Here is a 19660-nt window from a genome sequence, read left to right on the forward strand (position 1 = left end):
AAAAAAAAAAAAAAACCTCCTATTCTCTGCACTTGTCCTCCATGGATGTGCTCAGAGGGCATTTTCAAAGGAGTAGATCTTGGAATAGTCTGTACAGGCTGGGAAGGGGCAAGGGTAGAAGGAGTGGGTGAAGAAGCAAGAATTGAACCAACCCAGTAACGTACGTGTGTTGAAAATCTGGTCTCTAAAGAGTAACTTCTGAGCACCATCTTTGAAATGAACAAAAGGCAAAATACAGTGAGGAAATTAAAAACTCAAAAGCGTGGAAACCAGAGATGGGCTCTGTTTTATGCTCTTTTGGTTTTTCTGTGGTTTTGATCATTGGAAGAGTTGGAGGAATACAGGGCCGGTGGTGTATCTGTGTGTGTTCTACTGCCTATAGGAACTTTCAGCGCTGAGAGGAGAATAGAACAGAATCCCCACTTGTCATCTTCAGGGTCTGCCTGACATAATCAATCGCCATGGGTTTGCCAATGCAAAGCAGGCCTTGTGTTTATCTAATTATCTGCCAGAGCTAATATAAGGCAGATCGGCCAGGCCCTGCGATTTCCTGCAGCCTTGGCTAGCATTCAGAGAGCATAACACTGGTCTTTAATTATTTCTAGTCATGGGGCCGGGGTGGGGGGAGGAGCGAAAGCATGAATAAATGAAACACATTGGTAATCAATAACGTCAACTTCTTTTCTACCAATCAGTAAATAATCAAGCAAATAGCTTTTAATTTCATTTTTCCTCTGTTTTTCTTGCTGTGATTCTCTGGTTGCAGTGCCAATTATTCATGAGCTAATCATTTAAATATGACTTATATGTTAGGGACCCATAACTGACAGAGATTAAAAAGTCTAAAATAAATCAAATGAACAGTTCCAAAGTATACATTTGAAAAAAAAAAAATCCACATTGTACTTTTTTAAAGTAAGCCCTACGCCCAATGTGGGGCTCGAACTCACGTGCCAAGATCAAGTCTCATGCTCTACAGACTAAGCCAGCCAGGCACTCCCACATTGTACTGTAGTGACTATAAGTAAGATAAACTGTCCAGAGAGGTGTGACTTCCCTGTAAGTGAAGTAATCACCAAAAAAGATCAAGAAGGCATCAGAAATTGATCTGTGCCTTGGAAACAGAACATTTTTATATAGGAGGGAGAAGGGCCTCCCAAGGAGAGGCAATAGCACTGAGGTGAGCCTGGAGAGCTCAGGGATTGATCAGACTAGAGCTTGGATTGGTACTGAAGTGCTACAGAAACTGAGTTACTGGTGGGACTAGTTCGTAGAAGACTGGAAAGGCAGGCAGAGCAGTTGGCCATGACTCGCAGGCAATGTGGAATCATGGTAGACTCCTGGGGGCTGATGCTAGAGAATTATTCCAGGGAATACAAAAATAGCTAGAGAATCAGTGAGAAAGAAGACTTGACGTTTCCACCGACTTCAGAAATCAGCTCTTAAATATTTTAAGATGATGAAGAATGTGGACAGTCAGAATAAAACAGTCAACATGTATCTTTTGGGGGGGAGCTGGTGAAAAGGGTTTCAAAGCATAGGATCTATGAAGGAAATAATAAAGATGGTCTTTGGAGATGAAAAAATGGGACATGACTGGTTTAGTGAAATTAGAGAATGGTAATAATCATTAACTATAATGACATATGTGAATTGCTGCCTGGAGGAGAGTCCGGGCTTACTGTCCTGGTGGGTATTCAGTCACATTGAGTGGGCTCTGTGCCCGATTCTCAAAAATAATGACATAGACTCTGATATCGAACATACCTGTGTAGTCTTTAAAAGGCAGAGGAGCTGATTTCAGATAATCAGCGCCAGGTTTTGAGAAGCAGTCTCTTGCCCACTCCGTGGGTTGGAGTTGAACTCATCTGTCCCCACGTGCCATTTCTCCTCAGGCCTGCTCTCTTTACATCCCTAGGATAGGGGCTAGGATACACGTAGCTGGCCACACTTGTTTCCTAGCAGAGAAAGGATAAGGCTGGCTGTGGGTGGGAAGGTAGGGGTGCAGCTATAAATAGCTCCTAAGAACAATGGATACCATGGAAATGCTTGGGGAGCATCTCCTATAACAGAGAAAGCAAGAAAAGTAAAATGGCAAAGAAATGAATCACTACCAAAAATAAAAAGATTGTCCTCTCTTTCCCTTTTCCTTAATCATTTCTTATATATAAATATGTATACCTCTATACACACACATACCACAGACAAAAGCAGATTGCAAAAAAATATACAAAAGACAATTCCATGTCTTTGTAGGTAAAAATGATCAATTACTATCAATCTTCTGTAGTTTCCTGCAAATATATATGTATAAACATATATGCGTGCGCATAGTTTTATATATACATATACGGCGGGGGAGACTAGGCTGTGTATATATAACTTAACATTAATGATGGTTATCTCTTGGTGTGGAATTATGGGGTTTTTTTCTTTGTACTTACATATATATTTTATTTTGGAACACTAACTGTGTACTGACTGTGTAAATAATAAAAAGGATTCTTAAAGAAAACATGACAATTTAAAATATACTTTTGCATATAACACCAGGTGTTATATGCAACTGATGCATTACTGAACTCTACATATGAAACTAATGATGTTCTCTATATGTTGGCTAATTGAATCTAAATTAGAAAAAAACCAAACACATACTTTTGCATCTTTAACTTGTAAATAGACATAATCATTATAAGACTGAGTTGTAATGACATCAGTTTCCATTTACCCAGAAGGTGCCTCTCGGTGTCTAAGTTAGACCCCAGGAAAACTTGTGATTTTCCCAAACTACAGCTCAGCTGCCACTAGCTCAAAATTATATTTTTTTCTGCCTGCAGGATACAGGAGGGCTCCTTCTGAGTCCATCTGAAGCCACCCCGAAGCTTCTCAGGGAAGCAAGACTAGCTGAAGTTGAGTACACAGGGCCCCAGATTTGTTGGCAGGAAGGAGTGGTACTCTCGGTAATCACAAAAACACAGACCCCAGTTAGTCAGGAGGTCTTGGACAGGGGCCCAGGCATGGGTATTTGCTTAAAAAGCTCCCCAGGTGATTCTAATGTGCAGCCAACATTAAGAACCATGGCCCTAATGGATTAATTTCCTAGGGGGCTATTTGAACATGGCCATGGAGAGAGGTAAAATGAAAGCAGAGAGGATTTGGTTGACCAAGGCCAAGTGGATGCATGGCCCAGGGCCTGTGAGAATGATTTTGCAAACAGAATAAAAGAATATGGAGTGTAGGATGGGCAGTTCTTCCAAAAGATAGTGAGGTCCGTGGGTAGACCTATCCCACTCTCAAGTTCATGGTAGAACAATCTTTGATATTTCAAACCAGGAAAAGGTTTAGTGGTGACAGTTTGCTGTCAAGATACTGGTATCTCACAAAATCCAGCAGGACCCAATTCTGATGCTGATGCGAGGGGACTGAAGTTCTCTTGGGCCCCTGAGGCTTCTAGCCTTTTCTGTTCGAGAATGCACACTGATACACCAGACCCTAGCATGACAAATCTTACAGTAGAGCAGTGGCCGTTCTAATAATTTCTTACTCTGCTTTAGGAAATCATTCCATATGGATTTCTGTGGAAGGCCTCTGCTTGTTACTCCACAGATTTATAGTGGGTGAAAGCTAGGCAGCCCACAGGGTCTGCTGGTCCTTGTCCTTCTTTTTTCCTATGAAACTGAAGTTTTGACTTGTGCTCAGTTTCCTAAAGCAGAAGCTAGGACTGGACACAAGTTTCTTAACTCCCTTCAAGAATCCCTGAAATCCACTACAATTTCTGATTTGGAGTTGTGACTTGTCTCAGGCCGTGGCACAAGGGGTCCTGTTTTTACTCCGAGTGATTGACAATGATGATCTTAATTCATAACATGTTGAGTTACGTATCAGCTACCATTTATTGATACTGAACATGTGCCAGCCCTGAGCTATTGGCTTTATATCTATCATGTTTAATCTCAGCACCGATGCTCAAGGATGTTACTATTTCCATTTTACTGTGGAGAACACTGAGATCACACAGATAGAATGAAGACCATTCAAAATGGAAAGCCTGTTCTAACCGTGACAGTCTGCATAATTTCCACGATGCCACTGCAAGTCACGATGACCCCAGAGCTGGGTCAGAGAGGGAAATGCCCCACTCTTCTGCCCTGTGTGCCCTTGTGGCCCGACTTTGTCTCATGACCAGTTAAGCCCTGGCTTTTCCACCCCATTCACTCTTTCTTCCTGTAGAGCTGCAGCCGATCACCTGAGTGTTTTAACAGCCTGACTGTATTTGGTTTATTTTCTGAGGAGTGGTTCTATATCTCACCTGTTTTTAATGGAGTTTCATTTTGCTACCCAGCATAATCTTCATTCCTGTGGTTTGGGAGGAAGAAAATGCTGTTAAGCTCAGCTAGAGTCCTAAACAGATGTTCTGCATGTCTCTGTGTGTAGCGTTAGCAATGCGTCACTTCCAGACGTCTTGGCCTGGCCTGCCAAACATCCTGTGCCCATGCCAAATGCTTTCCGATAGCAGGCAATAAGCAACAACTGAAGTCAGGTTAAAACCACCAGAGTCGTTGGATTCTAACTCTGGAGTGCATTAGCATCTGGACTTTGGGAGGTGGCACCTGCTGTCAGGCAAACTAGCTGCCCTCGATTCGTGCAGGCAGGGAGATGCAACTGTTGTCTGTTTTAAGGAACCTGCCGGTGTAAAAATCTGAATATGATCCTATCTGCTTGAGCAAATTATTATCAGTAAAAATCTGAATATGATCCTATCTGCTTGAGCAAATTATTATCAAATTATTATCAGTAAAAATCTGAATATGATCCTATCTGCTTGAGCAAATTATTATCTTTTACGAAGATTTTTCACTTTAAAGAGAGATTGGTCAGGAATTATCCCTTGCCAGTTAATCTTTCTCCTTATGATGAGAAAAAAACAAAATGGTGGTCCCTTTGCAAGAGTGTGACTTACAACTTTTGAAAGCTACTTCCATAACAAATCAGATGGCAGAGCACACGAGAGCTGTCTTCAGTGAAGCACACCGCAAGGGTTTTCTGTCAGAATCAGTATTAAGGGCAGGAGTGGGTTAGGGTAATACAAATCTGGTGAAGGATTCAGAATATATCTGTGTCTCTCTGCCTGGGAGGGGTTATGTGGCAGTCAGATAATGTTTATGAAGTTCTCCAATATGCAGTGGGCGAGATTTGATGCCGTTAAAAACGTAATCCAAAATGACAGTGTCTCACCCCGCTTGGCTCGCCTTCAGGCAAGTGGAGGAAAGGGACTGTGTAAGGTGACCTTTCAAAGTCCCCCTACCATCGTGTGATTCTGTGAATAATGAGGAACAGCCTCAGAGCTTACAGTCTGACCGTGTTCCATTGAAGTCCTCAGAAGGGCACTGAGAAGAGGGAGGTCACGCCATGCAAATCTTCTGGAACCTTTTTTTTTTTTTTTAGATTTATTTATTTATTTGAGAGAGCGAGAATGAGAGAGAGAGAGTACATGAGAGGGGGGAGGGTTAGAGGGAGAAGCAGGCTCCTCGCCGAGCAGGGAGCCCAATGCGGGACTCGATCCAGGGACTCCAGGATCATGACCTGAGCCGAAGGCAGTCGCTTAACCAACTGAGCCACCCAGGCGCCCCAAATCTTCTGGAATCTTGATGCGGTGACTAAAGCACCTTTTTCTCAGGTTTCTGTGTCGTGGTGGAGTTGTGTTGGCCTGGGATGGCCGAAGAATGGGGACTGGGAAGTAGACGGTCTGTAATCTAAGACAAAGTTAGCCATGGGCACCAAGTCTCAAAGTGATTTACAAGGTTCTGTAGTGATGGCAGACAGGCAGGACAGGGTGGCTAGAGGGCAGTGGGGAGAAATGATAAAAAAGGTCTACACCTAAGCCTGACCCCTGAATGGGTTTTCTCTGTCCACTTCATCTGCCTGCTGAACTGCCCAGTACCCCGATTACAGAGAGATGGTACACATTGTCAGATTTCAGAGTGATATGAAACAAACTGTGCCATTCAGAGAGATGGTACACGGTGAAACAGATCAGAGGGATAGGAAACAAACAAACCTCCAACAAGCTCCCAATACTGCACCCATCCCCAACAAGGATGAGCAAACGGCATAGCCTGGAACTTTTTCATCCAGGCTGTAATAACTACTAAACCAATGTAGGATCCGTTTAAATAGGTATTCACCAGCTCATTTTTTTCCATCATCACATATAGTGAAATAGCATCCCTTACCTGAGCAGTCTTCTGACTCTATAGGAACTAGGGACTCGCTGCGAGCTCACCGCTCTCATCATGCTGATAAGAATCTAGCAAATGCAACAGAGAGAAACTCTAGTAAGCCTGAGGGAAAAGAAAAAATAAAATAATAAATAAATAAAAGGAATGAAACAACCATCCCAGGAAAATATTGCACAAGAGAAAAACACGAAATTAGAATGAAAAGGAAAAATATGGACAACATAATCCATATCGTCTGCAAAAATAGAGAAAATGTTTCATTTATAGAGATGGACATACAGCGATATAGGAAATCTATCTGCTCCATGTAAATTTATTAAATGAAACTTTCTTTTTCTCTTTCTTTCTTTTAGATAAAAAACCTCTTCATGAAATAAAACCCCAAAGTAAGTTATTTTTCCTCTTGTGAATATAATTTATTCTCATATTTGCTGCCTTACTGTTGTATTTGTTTAGGAGCCAAACAGAACTGAAGTTTGTGCAAAAGACCCAGGGCTTTCAGGGCTTCTCCTCATTGGGTTTGGAGTCACATATCAGAGGTTGGAATCGAAAGGAAATATGCACACCCCTTCCCTCCCTCAGAGTAAAAGTAAATCTCTCGTCTTGATGCTGCCTGCCTATAAGTCCATTTCTCTGCAAATGTCATCTAGGATTCTTATTGCCGAGATTTATAGCATTAAAATTAATAAATATTTGTCAGTACAAGCTTTCAAAAGAGGAGCCTTGGGCAAGACCCTGACTACAAGCCTCTCCACCTAGGAGGAGGAGGAGGGGGGTGGGCACCTGAGATGCAAACCGTGAACTCCATGGCAACTGGGTAGATCAGAAACCAATATTCCCCAGTGAAATCATCAGGAACTGAAAAGTTTGGTGTCAGTGCTGGCTTGAGTTCTCCATCCACAGGCTGGCCTCCTGGGGAGGCCTTTGCATTATGTCCACCATACACAGCCAGCAGATTTGGGAAAAGCCGTGCAGCGTGAATGGTTGGCAGCTTGCCATTTGACCCTACGGTTTTCAGCCTTGGCTGAACTTTAGAACCACCTGGAGGCCTTTTCAAAACCCTAGTTCTCAGGCTGTATCCTTGGACCAATGGGATCAGAATTGGGGTGGATGAGAATCCCTGTTTTTTGTTTGTTTAGGATTTAAAAATTTTAATGCATATTTCAATATATATGATTTTTTCCTTGAAGTATAGTTGATAGACAATGTTATATGCACAGTGATTTGACTTTTGTGTGCATTAGGAAATGACTGCTGTGATGTCAGTTACCTTCTATCACCATACATAGTTATTACAGTATTATTGACTATATTCCCTTATGCTGTACTTTAAATCCTGGGACTTGTTTTATAACTGGAAGTTTGTACCTCTTAATCCACTTCACCTATTTCACCATCCCCCCACCCCTCTGGCAACCACCCCCTTGTCCTCTGTATTTATGAATCTGTTTCTGTTTTGTTTGCTCATTTGTTTTGATTTTTAGATTCCACAAAGAAGGGTAGGAATGCCTATTTATTAAAAGATCCTCAGATTCCAATGTGCAGCTTGGGCTGAGAGTAACTGTCTTAGAAAAGTATTTCTCAAAAAGTGGATCAGCAACCATGTGCATTAGAATCTTGGTGTGTGGTGGAAGGTTGTAAAATACATCCCACCTCAGAATAGAACGAATGAATCAGAACAAGGGAGGGGGAGGGTCCTCCTGGGAATCTACGTGTTCATATGTTCCTCAAATGATCCTGAAGCATTCAGGAGTATGTCAGGCATTCCAGGGAAATGTTGAGATAGAAGGGCATTAGCAACACAACTCTTAGCAACAGGAAAGTAGCGAGCTGCCCAGTTTGGTTTAGAAGCTTGTAGAAGATGTCCCTGGCCAGTATCTCCCATTTTAATATAAAGTGAATGACTTTTGATCTTTTAAATCCTAGGGTATTAAAATTCAAATAGCTTGGGAGAGCTAATAGCTTTTATGAGCTAACTTCTTTGAAGGAATTAAGACCCTGTGAGGATAGACAGAAATAGGTACCTTGGGACAGGGGTCAGGAGACATGAGAGAAAGATCCAGGAAAGCTGTTAGGTTCATACTGCGTTATGTTGCTCCAGGCAGACTTGGGAGATAACGGGGCCATTACTTGCAGCGTGGGAGAACTTGGCAGAACGGCAAAAACAAACTTCCTTAACTTTTTTCCCCCTGAGGTCCTCTGCCTGTCAATGATTGGTACTTAAGGAAGTACCAAGGACTGGTACTTAAGATTAGTCCCCTGACATCCTGCTGGCTTGATTTTGAACTCAGGAAGGTTGAAGGTGGGGGAACCTGGTTGTGTATGTGTGGGTACATGTATGCTAAGGGAGGGAGGAAGAAAATCGGCTCAGTGAATATTTGGCTTGAGCCTGTGTCAAGAGCTCAGGGTTGACAGCTGGACCCCCAGCTGCCGCCTGGTGACAGAGCCATGCCCCCCACCGGGGGTCATGTGGAACACCCGCAAGATCATGGGTATCCATGTGGTGGCCACCGTGAGAGTTACTTAGGAATGTGTTTTTTAAAAATTAATTTCATGCTTAGTTTGTAAGTCCTGTGCCATTCTAATTTGGTTACATCTGTACTTCCAGCCATAAACCCCACAGTAGCTATTTCTAGTCCTCAGGCACTCCTGAATTAGTTTTTGCTTGGGGTTCTCGCTCGTGAACACCATGCTTAATTGCTGGATACTGCAACGGAATCGCTTAAACTGTTTTAATTTGTGACTTCCTAAAAATAAAACCTTAACAGAATCAATGTGATTGCAAAAGGCTCCCAGAGGAATCCAGTCGGGGTTCTGTAAGCTGCATGGTTAGGAGTGCATTTTACAAATTCAAGCTATGGTTGTTTAGTGAAAGAGGGGCTTAGTTTAAGATGACATGAATCATCACTGATGCAAAATCAAAGTCAATTATGAAGATAATTGAGAAACAACCTGTTCCCCTATATAGCTGTACACATGATCCTCCACAAGGCCTGGTGGATAGAAGACATTACTCAAAGCTCACGAGCAGTGCTCTGTGAGCAGGCGAGCCGAAGAGCCGGCTTTGAGTTGCAAGGAGGTGTAAAGAGAAAGTGAGGTCTTAAGATAACTGTTGGCAAATCATAATGACAAACTGGGGAAAATATGTGCTCCGCATAGCTCATGAAAGCACTTATTGTAAATGAGATAATTTAATCAATTACGTTTCCTAATGTACTAAACCGAATGTTTCATTTTCTGCCTCTGCACATCTTAAATTATCTTCAGGTGCTTTATGAGATTTAATCATAGTTAATAGAAACTTCATTACCATCAAATGTGCTTTCAATAAATGTTGTGTAACAATGTCAGGAGGTGCAGTAAAATATAGTAGGTTCTGAATGGCAAACACGCACCCCCAGATTCAGACAGAAAAAAGGCTGCCTTCAGACAATGGGGCTCCTTGGAGGCTTGGGGCCGTGGCTTTCTGAAAGGCCATGGGTTCCTGAGGAGTGGCTCGCTCAGCACGTTCACCTTAGCAATGAGAAGGATTTCACTTTCCCCTAAAAAATAACCCAGAACCGCACACACATGCACACATGCACACACACACAGCCTTCTCTCCATCTCCTTTCCACGTAGTTGTTTTGAACCTAGCACCAATGCCTGCTCAGCACAAATCCCATTAGCATGTCCAGAGTCGGCCACCTCCAGGACCTTCATCTCAACTTTTCCAAAAGTCAGTTTCTCCTTCTCTGCCCCTATTCTTCAGTCCTGCATCCCATCTTCTCTAGTTCAGTCAAAACCACACCATCAACTCACTTGTCCGTGGGTGTATCTTGGGCAGTCTCTGAGACCCCTCTTTTTCCTCTCTTGTTTCCTGCTCTGCTCGTTACTCAGTAGATCATTACAGTCTGACTGTTCTACCACCCGAACAGATCTTGAGTTCATCAACATCTCTCCATTTTCACTCTACCCATATCCATCCCTCCATTCACTCAACAGCTGTCTATTGAGTGCTTACCACGTGCTAGGCAGGGGTGGTGGGGAAGCGGCACTGGGCTGAACAGATGCAGTTTCTGCTTCCACAAAGCTTACCGTTTTAGTGAGTGGAGATGGAGGGATGCAAACAAACCAGAAAACCTATAGTGTTGATGTCATGAAGAGAAATAAAGCAGGGTAAGGGGCTCAGGTGGGGTCGAAGGGAGTAGTTGCTTTTTTTTGTATAAGGTGTTCAGAGCAGGTCTCTGTATTAAAATTACATTTAAGAAGAGACCTGAAAAACAAAGAAACACTCTGGATGTCTGGGAAAGAGTGTTCCAGACAGACGGAATACCAGATGAAAAGGCAGTGAAGTGGAGACTTGCTTGGAGTGTCTGTGGAAGAGCAAGGAGGCCAGGATACTTGCAGCAGAGTGGCAAAGGGAAGAGTCCTGATAGCTAAGATCAGAGAAGGTGGGATGAGAGGGGAAACTGCCAGACGTATCATTGCAATGACTTTGACCAGAGGGAAGCCAATGAGTGTTAGTCATAGTGACATGACCTAATATTTCCAAGGATAAACTCTGCCTGCTGGGTTCAGTGTCCACATATAGGGGATCAAAGCGGAAGCAAGACCTGTTACAGTGATCTACTGTAACAATGATCTGTTACAGTAATCTAGGCTGTTCCAGTATGGAGGCTCTTACAGTACCAAGGTTCAAGATGACTGTGACTTGGCATGGATAGACAACATTAGAAATTGTAAAATTGGGTCATATTTGGGTATCTTTGGAAGGCAGAGAGGATTTGCTGATGGGTTGGATATCGAGTGTGAGAGAAAGAAAGGTGTCAGGCATGATTTCAAAAGTCTGGCCATGCAGCTAAAAGATGGAGTTGCCATTACTGATAATGGAGAAAATGTGGTCTAACAAATCCAGAGGGAGAATCAAGAGTTCAGTGTTACTAGTGCTAACTCTGAGATACCTCTTAAACATCTAAATAGAGAGGTTGAGCAGGCAGTTGAATATATGAGTCTCGAGGTCAGAGGAGAGTCTTGGCTGGTGACATAAATCTGGGGCTTGTCAGTGTCCAGATGATATTTAAAGCCATTAGGTTGAAAGAGATCCCTGGCTAATGAGTATGCGTGGAGACAGAGAAGAAAGTGGAGGACTGAGCCCTACAGGGCATCAACATTTAGATGTAGAAGAGGTCAAAAGTCACTGCAGAGAAGACAGAAAAGTAATAGCAGGCAGAGTAAGAGAAAAACCAAAAGAAAAGAACATGCTGTCCCAGAAGAAAAGTTTAAAAAGTTCAGGCCATCTTCATTCCCAACCAGGATTGCTACAGTGGCCTCCCTGGATCCAGTTTTGCCCTTCATCAGTTTTTCTGAGCTTTCTGAAACATAAATTCTGGTCGTACCACCTCCGTGTTTAAAGCTCTTCAATTGCTCACCATTAGTTCTAAGATCTAGTCCAAGGTACTGAACAGGTATATGATCTGGTCTCAGCTTCCTTTTCTTAATCAGCCTAATCATTAGGTAAGTTCCTTCCTACGTGCTTGCCACTTCCTATATTCTTCAGCCAAATAAAGCTTCTGGGTTTTCTGAATACCCTCTGCCCATTTTCACATGTACATTCTGTTACTTCTGCCCAAAAACTCGTTCCCGCCACTTAAGCCTTAACTTGTTAAGCTCATTCTTCCTTCAGATCCTCTGCAAGACCTTCATCCACCAAGCCTGCATTAGTTACTCCTGTATTTTAGCCAGTATCAAACTATCTCCCTAATTCTATACTATATTTTCATTGCCCTGATGCTGGTCTGGATTCCTCTTCTCAGACATTATCCTATCTACCTATAGGCAGGGATTGACTCTTATTTACTCTTAACACCTGTAGCCATTACCACTGGCCTAGTATGTATTAGATGTTCAAAAAACACTTGAGTTAATGCCTTACATCCTTTTGTTAACTCCTCATGGGGCCTTTTGTTGTTAAGGTGAAAATAACTGCTTCTAAAAATTTTAATCATTTATGTAGTAGCTATTTATTATACAATTATTCTATATTGTCTTGTCCCAGTGAAATGTGAGGGAAAAAATAAGAAATGTTTCTTCCCCACAACTTACAACATAGAAGATGATAAATGACTTGAGAAAAGGGGCAGGAACAATCTTGAATAATCATTTATTCTCTACCAGATATGAAGTTAAAGCCCAAAATGTACGCTTTCCAGAATCATTTCCATCAAAGAATGGCCCAAATGTGTCCTTAAAGTCTAAAAACAAGGTGTACTCTTCTCACTAACACCCATCCCATTCTGTATCTTTTCCAAAAACACACTGCCTTCATCCATATTGGAATCATATGAAGCCTGGGAATCACCATCCTCTGTGATCTTCACAGGGTTAAGGAATGCCTCAGAAGATATGGGGCCCACACTACATTCGAGCATTCTTTTAGTCTGTGAAGAGTTGGATAGTGCCTTGAGCCCATAGAACTGTCTGGGACTTTGGGACCTACCTTCACATTCTCAACAGACTTTTAGGCTCTTCTAAGCTAACAGTAGGCTACTGGCCTCAATGCTGATCTTCTAGCCATGCTTTAAAGCACTTTTTTTTTTTTTGTATTTTGCCCATCATTTTTCTTCACCTCCTGCTGATTATTTTCAATTACATAAACACTGCACTTTCTGCAAATTGCATGACTTGCTTTGTCCTTCAGGGTCATCCCTACTGTGAATCAATCCAATATGTCTTTATAGGCAACATTTATAATTTTCTTACCACTTCCAGTATCCTTATTATCCAATTTTTATCCTATAATAAGTCTGTGCCTTTTCTTACTACTGTTTTCAATGATATTGTTGACTCTGCCCTTAATGAATGTGATGGGAGTTTGTTCATTATATACCTCAGAACTAAGCACAGAGGAGTAGTTGATAGACCAATATGTTCTTCAACAAGAGAACAACCCAGGTAACTTGTTAGAATATGAATTCATAGGCCCTATCTCTCCACTTGTCAGTATTTTCAAAGTTTATAGAGTTTGTGCCTTCAGTCTTTAGGAGAGGAAATTAAATAAATTGAAGGCATTTTTCTCAAGGGCTGGAGTTCAAATCCTATTCTTTTTTGACTCTATCCCTACTCCAACTTGGTCTTCGTATCTGATGGGGGGAAAAAGCACAGTTCTTTTGCAGCCAAAGGTAGTTACCAGATAAAAGAGAGGACCCCTCATTAAATTTGAATTTCAGATAAATAAATTTTTAGCATAAGCATTATTCCAGATATTGCATGGAAAATACACTAAAATTATTCATCGTTGATCTAAAATTCAAATTTAACTGTGTCATATTTTTATTTGCTAAATCCAGCAGCTTTGCTTAAAAGGAGGACTATAACATACATGAATGTGCACTATCAAGAAATATTTTATAAAATAGATTACCTTTACTGCCAATCTTGGAAGAATGGCTAAAATGGAAACAGATATTGGAGGGAAGAGCCGAGCCCCTCAGTAGGAGCAAAAAATCTGAACCAAAAAAAAAGTCTCCTGGCGTACAAGGTCTACTTGAAAAAATTAGTAATCAGACTTGGCCAGAGAGTAGGGTCCATATGAATAAGAAGTGGGCGAAAGCTTTTGAAAAATGGGATGTTGCAGAGCATAAAGTGTCTTGAGCCATAATATAAGTCCCTGTTGGAGTGGACTCAACTCATATTAGAGAGTCGTTGAAAGGTGTTGGAGTGGCAGTACCAGGACTGTGTTTGGGAAGACGAATCCACGTGTAAAATGTCTCTTGAGTGACCAAGACTGTGTACAAGGTACGACGAGACTGAACACCATGGGTGTCAAGTGGGGTGTCTCCTGTTGAAATTGAGATGCAAGAGGCATTGGAGATGTAATGAGTAAGGCGTGTGAGTGGTTTGGAGAAGGACTCAATGGGCACAGAATGAAAGATGACTCTTCAGTCTCACTCATGGTATCACATTACCTGAAAAAGGGAATTCAAGAGAAGAAAATATTTGAAGAGGTGCAAATGATGAATCTAGAAGTCAGATGACAGATTTGAGATGTTAGCACAACACGCAAGTGGTTTTGTCCATTGAGCAGGAAGAAGATATGGGATGAGGTCTGCAGACAGGAGATGAGGCAGGAGATCTCCAATGGAGAGTGTTAGACATCAAGGAAATAGCACTGTTTGTGATGATTATCCAATGGGATTGGCATGGAGAAAGGAAAGGGGCTGAGAAGGGAGCTTTAAAGTCTGTTTATAGAACTTTGAGAATGAAGGGTGGTTACTAAGTAAGAAGAAAGTAGAGGAATCGAGTTTAAGGAACATCTTTTATCTCTCTAGAAGGAGGACTGGCTTGGCTTGTCTGCCACCTCAGAGCAGTGGGAAAGAGTAAGACAGAGAACATTACTCTTGAGGCAGTGGTAGTAAGCAGCCTTCAAGAAGGAACAGTGATTTGGTGGAAAGACAGACCTTAAAGGGTAGGAGAACAGTCAAATATTGAAATACTGGACTAATTAAATAATCATACTGCCCAGCAACAGGCTAGGCAAATGTAAAAAGAAATGAAGTGCATCTACGGGTTCTGGTAGGAAAGACCTGCAATATACTGTATGTGGAACAACAAAAAGCAAAGTACAGGAAAGGAAATATAATGTGGAGCCTTTAGGGTAAAAAAGGATAAATGAAGGACATTCACATTTTTTCACCCGAAAGTTCTCAAAGATACTATCAAGACTATTTCTGGAGTACTTGGAAGATGCATTTTCTCCTTGCATACTGTCCATTTTTATACTTCCTAAAACATATTCTCCCCTTATACAGGTATTTATTTATTCCCTTAACAGGGACAGCAGTTAACTGGTTGGGGAAATCATATATTAAGAAATGTTGAATGTTAAACAAAAGTGCTCTAAGTTCTTTTAAACAAACAGCTAAGAATCTATGGGTGTAGAGAAGACCGCATTGTTGAGAAGTTTATCTGAGAGGAAGTTGGGGGAAAGATTTGGGGAGAGGTGATCTAAGAAGACTAGACTGTGTGTGCAGGCAGAGGGCAAGGCTCAGGTGCAGAGGAAAAGTTTGAAGATGCAAGACCAAAAGGGAATAATGAATGAGTCCGGGTCCCGGTGGAGGCAGGAGAGGGCGGAATTAGAGCCGGCCTGACACAGAAGAGGAACAGCTCCTCAGGGAACAGAGAAAAGGGAAGGAAATGTGCGTGAAAGAGCAGAGGAATGTTAGAGTTTGGGGGAGCGCGCTCACATAGGACAGCCTCCATTTCTTCAGCTAGAAAGAAGGGCAGGTGAGCAGGAGGGCGCTTCTTGAACTAGAATGGTGCCAAGCACATAGGAAGTGCATTTAAGAATTGGCTCTGTGGTCATTCATTACAAAAGTAAAACAACAATCACCACAATATCAATAATGAGGTTTTTGACGGGAGATCAGAAAAGCCGAGGTGCTGATTGGTGAAGGGGTTATAAGACTTCAAGCAGTGCAAATATAATCGGAATGGCTCACCGTGGTTGGCCGTGGCTGGCCATTTAATGCTGTTTTCTGACGTGTTATTAAAAAATGTTGCTTCTCAATGACAGCAAGGATAAACCACTCTAACAGAAACTTCTGTTGTATCTTATTCCAGCATCTAATTAAATACTCTGGTACATGACTCTGTATCCACAGCACTCACTGGCTGTGCAGGGGTCAGGGGCAGGTCCTGAGATGGCCGGGAGCTGCCCTTCTTGGGGAGTGAGCCCACCAACAGCTTCTTCCATCTTCCATCTGTGAATTCTGATGATGTTTGTTCCTTGGTAATTCACCGTTTCTAGTATATGCCAAGTCAAGTTGTTGGTTTTTCTCCTGAAATGGCAGCAATGGCCGTTCTGCCATATTTAATGGGAGATAGAGTATTCTGTGTTTTGAAAGGCATTTGCTGTGCTCCTTTATTAATTTTGTGTAGCTATCTAATTCTATAAAACAGATTTTAATCTGATATATAGTTAAGCTCATAACATGAGAATTGAGTTAAATTCCCATTAATTAGTGGCAATAATCAATCTTTCACATGGGAGTCATGTGAAGAAAGGCAAACCTAGTAAACAGCCCTTGGATTTCATCCTTTGGGGACTACATTGGTTCCTCTAAATGACTAGGTATGATAGCAATTCCTAAAGACATGGAACTTGCTGATGCCTCATCCTTGCACTAGGAAGTTCACAGGGGCTTTGAAAGGCCACTTACTCCTTCTCACCAGCTCTGACCAAAAATAAATAAATAAAACGCCTGCAGACAATTGTCAAGTCATGCTGCTTTTTTTTTTTTCCAGAGACTTTCTGAAAGGAAATTTCAGTCTCCCTCAGAACTACACCACACTTTTAAACAACCCTCATTGTAGAAAAGGTCATTTTAATATCTAACCAGAGTCCCAATTGCTATAATAAAAGGCTATGTCCTCCTGTTCAGTCCTTGTTAGAGACGGCGAAGCACTGGTTACTCGCGTCATCATAAAGGAAGGGTCATTGAGTGCCTACTGTGGGCCTCTTCTCCTCTTGTGACAACCCTCTGTGCCTTAAAGATCACCTCCAGTCACTTTATAGCTCTCCCTTCTCCAGGCCAAATGAACCCTTAAACATGGCCTCTCCAGGGTCCTAATTTCCAGCTCTCTATTAATCTTTGCAGCCTTTCTCTGCAGATATTCCATACTCCTTCCAGCAACGAACATACTCCTCAGTAGTTCCTGACTAATTTGGAATACAAGAGATTTCTTAGTCAGTTCTCAGTTTTGTTGTGTTTCCTCTAAGGTGTAGATTTTTACACAACAATTTTTTTTATTAGTTTCAAAGGTAGAATTAGTGATTCATCAGTTGCATATAACACTCAGTGCTCATTCCATCAAGTGCCCACCTTAATGCCCATCACCCAATTATCCCTTCCCCCACCCACCACCCCTCCAGCAACCCTCAATTTGTTTCCTAGAGTTAAACGTCTCTTATGGTTTGCCTCCCTCTCTATTTTCATCTTATTTTATTTTTCCTTCCCTTCCCCTATGCAACCATTTTTTTGCACCACATGTTGGGTCCTTCCATGCTTTGCCTAAAGCTTTTGTGACTCTTGGATCAAGGAAAACGGGGGTGAAGACACAGGAAAGACATCAATAACACATTGATACCTAAAGCTTCATTCGTGAAACAAAGTCAGAGAACAGTATCCTGTGCGCACAGAAAACGGAATAGCATTGTCAGTCACGGGGTCTCAGTGCTTCTGTTCAAAATCATTTTGAGGAAACAGACCAGTAACACATGTGTATGTGAGCAAGCACACAGGGGTAAACATATATATGTGTTAAATGTAAAGGGAGTCCCTGCGGCAGGAGTTCTGTAATCAACCTCAGACTGTGATTTCTTTAATGCTTTTCTTCCCACAGTTGGAGACCAGGCGAACAATCAATGAATAGTTGCAGTGATTTGCAAATTTCTGTGGGAAATTGTAGAGATATTACTGCTTTTGAAGTGTTTAAAGCAGTCAGGGAGAATGCATTGGCATTCAGATAATTAAACAGTAAGAAGGATGATCCAAAATGAGTTGTCGGAACCCTGAAGTGATGTTGGAGTTTAGAAGAACATGGTTGGCAGGGTTGGCTGGATCAGCCAGGCCAAGGTTACTTTCTTGGAGGAGGTGGACCTTGAGCTGTCATTTGACGGATGAGTGGTACCTAGATGCCCAGTGGGGTGGGGCGATATTTTACAATGACCTTCCATTCACTAGCAGGCATCCATCTGGCAGGTAAATTACAGCTGAGTTTGGGGTGTAGGGTAATGCAGCAAAGGAGAGCATGAGCACTGACATGGGCCATGGAGAAAGCAGCAGCGCCTGGGTAGTGCTGGTGCCTGGTGGTCATGTGGTTGGAAAGACTCCCCTGGGAAGGAGCAGCGGTGGCTTCCAATGTTTGGATAAGAGTTGAGTGTGTGCCTGTGTGCGCACGTGCATGCATACGCCCCGCTTCCTCCCTTGTCCCATGAAGTCGTAGTGGAAAATGTGGAACTGAAACTCAGATTCTTCTGGAGCCAGTCCTGAACACACAAGAAAAGCAAATGGATTATGTTTGTAAGCACACAGCAGTCCTTATAGGACTCAGGTTTATAGGGGAAACCACTCTCCTTTCCTGGAGGACAGATTAGAAAAGAGTGAGGCAGAGGAAAAAAGACAAAAGAATAAGGCGAAGTAAAAGCAGGTAGAGAGAAGAAAAGAGAAAGAAGAAAGAAGCGCTGTGGCCCAACTTTGGAAGGGTTTGAGCTGTGGGTAAGGATATCTGATTACATCTCTCCATACACACATGTGGCTTTGGGTAACTTGTGTCTGCCTCTGTCAGAATCTCATCACTACTGCTGGACGAGAAACAGGAATATGTTAATTCATCCGTGCATCCTCATTTCCACAGCATCGTTGGCCCTTAGCAAATGTTTGTTGAATAAATGAAATTATTAGATTCTGAAGTTTTTAATTCCCAAGACAGATTGTTCTTGTAAACTAAATACCACATTGCTTATCTTCCTGTAGGAGTCGATTGACTTCTGGCTTTTAGATTAGACTGTCCCACCAAGTGCAAGGGTAAGCTTTATGAGGACACGGTGCCCTCCATATGATCTCTGTCCCTTCTCCCCCGACCCCCATCCCCAAAGTCCCCATACTTATTTTTAATTCTGTAATTCAGTATTTCATTCCCTTGACTTAAGTCAAATAGATTCTGCAAATATTCTTGGGAAACGCATTGAACCATATCAAACATTTAAATCTCAATCTAAAGGCATAGGTCCTTTCCTAAAAACAGGGTTTGTGTCTGAGACGGAGAATTCTGCTTGTCTGGGTAGCATAAAGAACAAGATAGGAAGAGGAACAAACACAACTTGTTCCTGCTACTCGGTTTCGTCTTGGGACGTTCACGTCTAGGGATGTCCATTTCCAGCCGAAGTCTTTTGCCCTGGTCATCCTCCTGGCTTCTGCTCCTGCCTGTTTTAGCACCTGGGACACTAAAAGGGGTCATTGTCTCTACTCTGCCAACTCAGCAACTGCATTCAGTACACTGCCAGGCTGTTTCTCTGTCTGTGCTCGGATGCTGAGCAGGTGTGTTCTCCCCAGATACGCCTTTTAAGCTGATAGTGTCATCAGTCAGTACTGCCTGAGGAACCGGTGGCAAGCAGGGGGAAGGCTAACTGGTTTCAAGCCAAAATTCTCTCACTACTCCTGGTCCCCTGCTGTGTTCTGCGTCCTCTCTCCGCTCTGAGTACAATTACGTCCTCCAAGGAGCTTAATTGAGTGGAAGGAGGGTGGGAGCCTAAGCGGGAGCATAGCTGCCCTTCCCTTTCTCTGTGTGACACAGGCAGACACTGGAACCTTGGGATCGGCTCCAGTTACCATATGCCTGGTTCTGGGTGGTCAGAGCAGACCACCACCCAGAAGCCT

The 19660-nt window shown here is 42.4% G+C and overlaps 1 protein-coding gene across 1 annotated transcript in view; it reads left to right on the top strand.

Moving 5' to 3' along the window:
* Positions 1-19660, top strand: part of UNC5D (unc-5 netrin receptor D) — a 234638-nt gene that overhangs the window by 143633 nt on the left and 71345 nt on the right. Inside the window, exon 7 of the mRNA XM_081812892.1 lies at positions 6596-6628. Coding sequence (XP_081669018.1) covers positions 6596-6628 — 33 coding nt within the window. The remainder of the gene's footprint in view (positions 1-6595; positions 6629-19660) is intronic.

The sequence above is a fragment of the Leptonychotes weddellii genome, chromosome 2 (assembly GCF_054177405.1).
Source record: "Leptonychotes weddellii isolate Sample4059 chromosome 2, ASM5417740v2, whole genome shotgun sequence".
In the NCBI taxonomy this organism is placed as follows: Eukaryota; Metazoa; Chordata; class Mammalia; order Carnivora; family Phocidae; genus Leptonychotes; species Leptonychotes weddellii.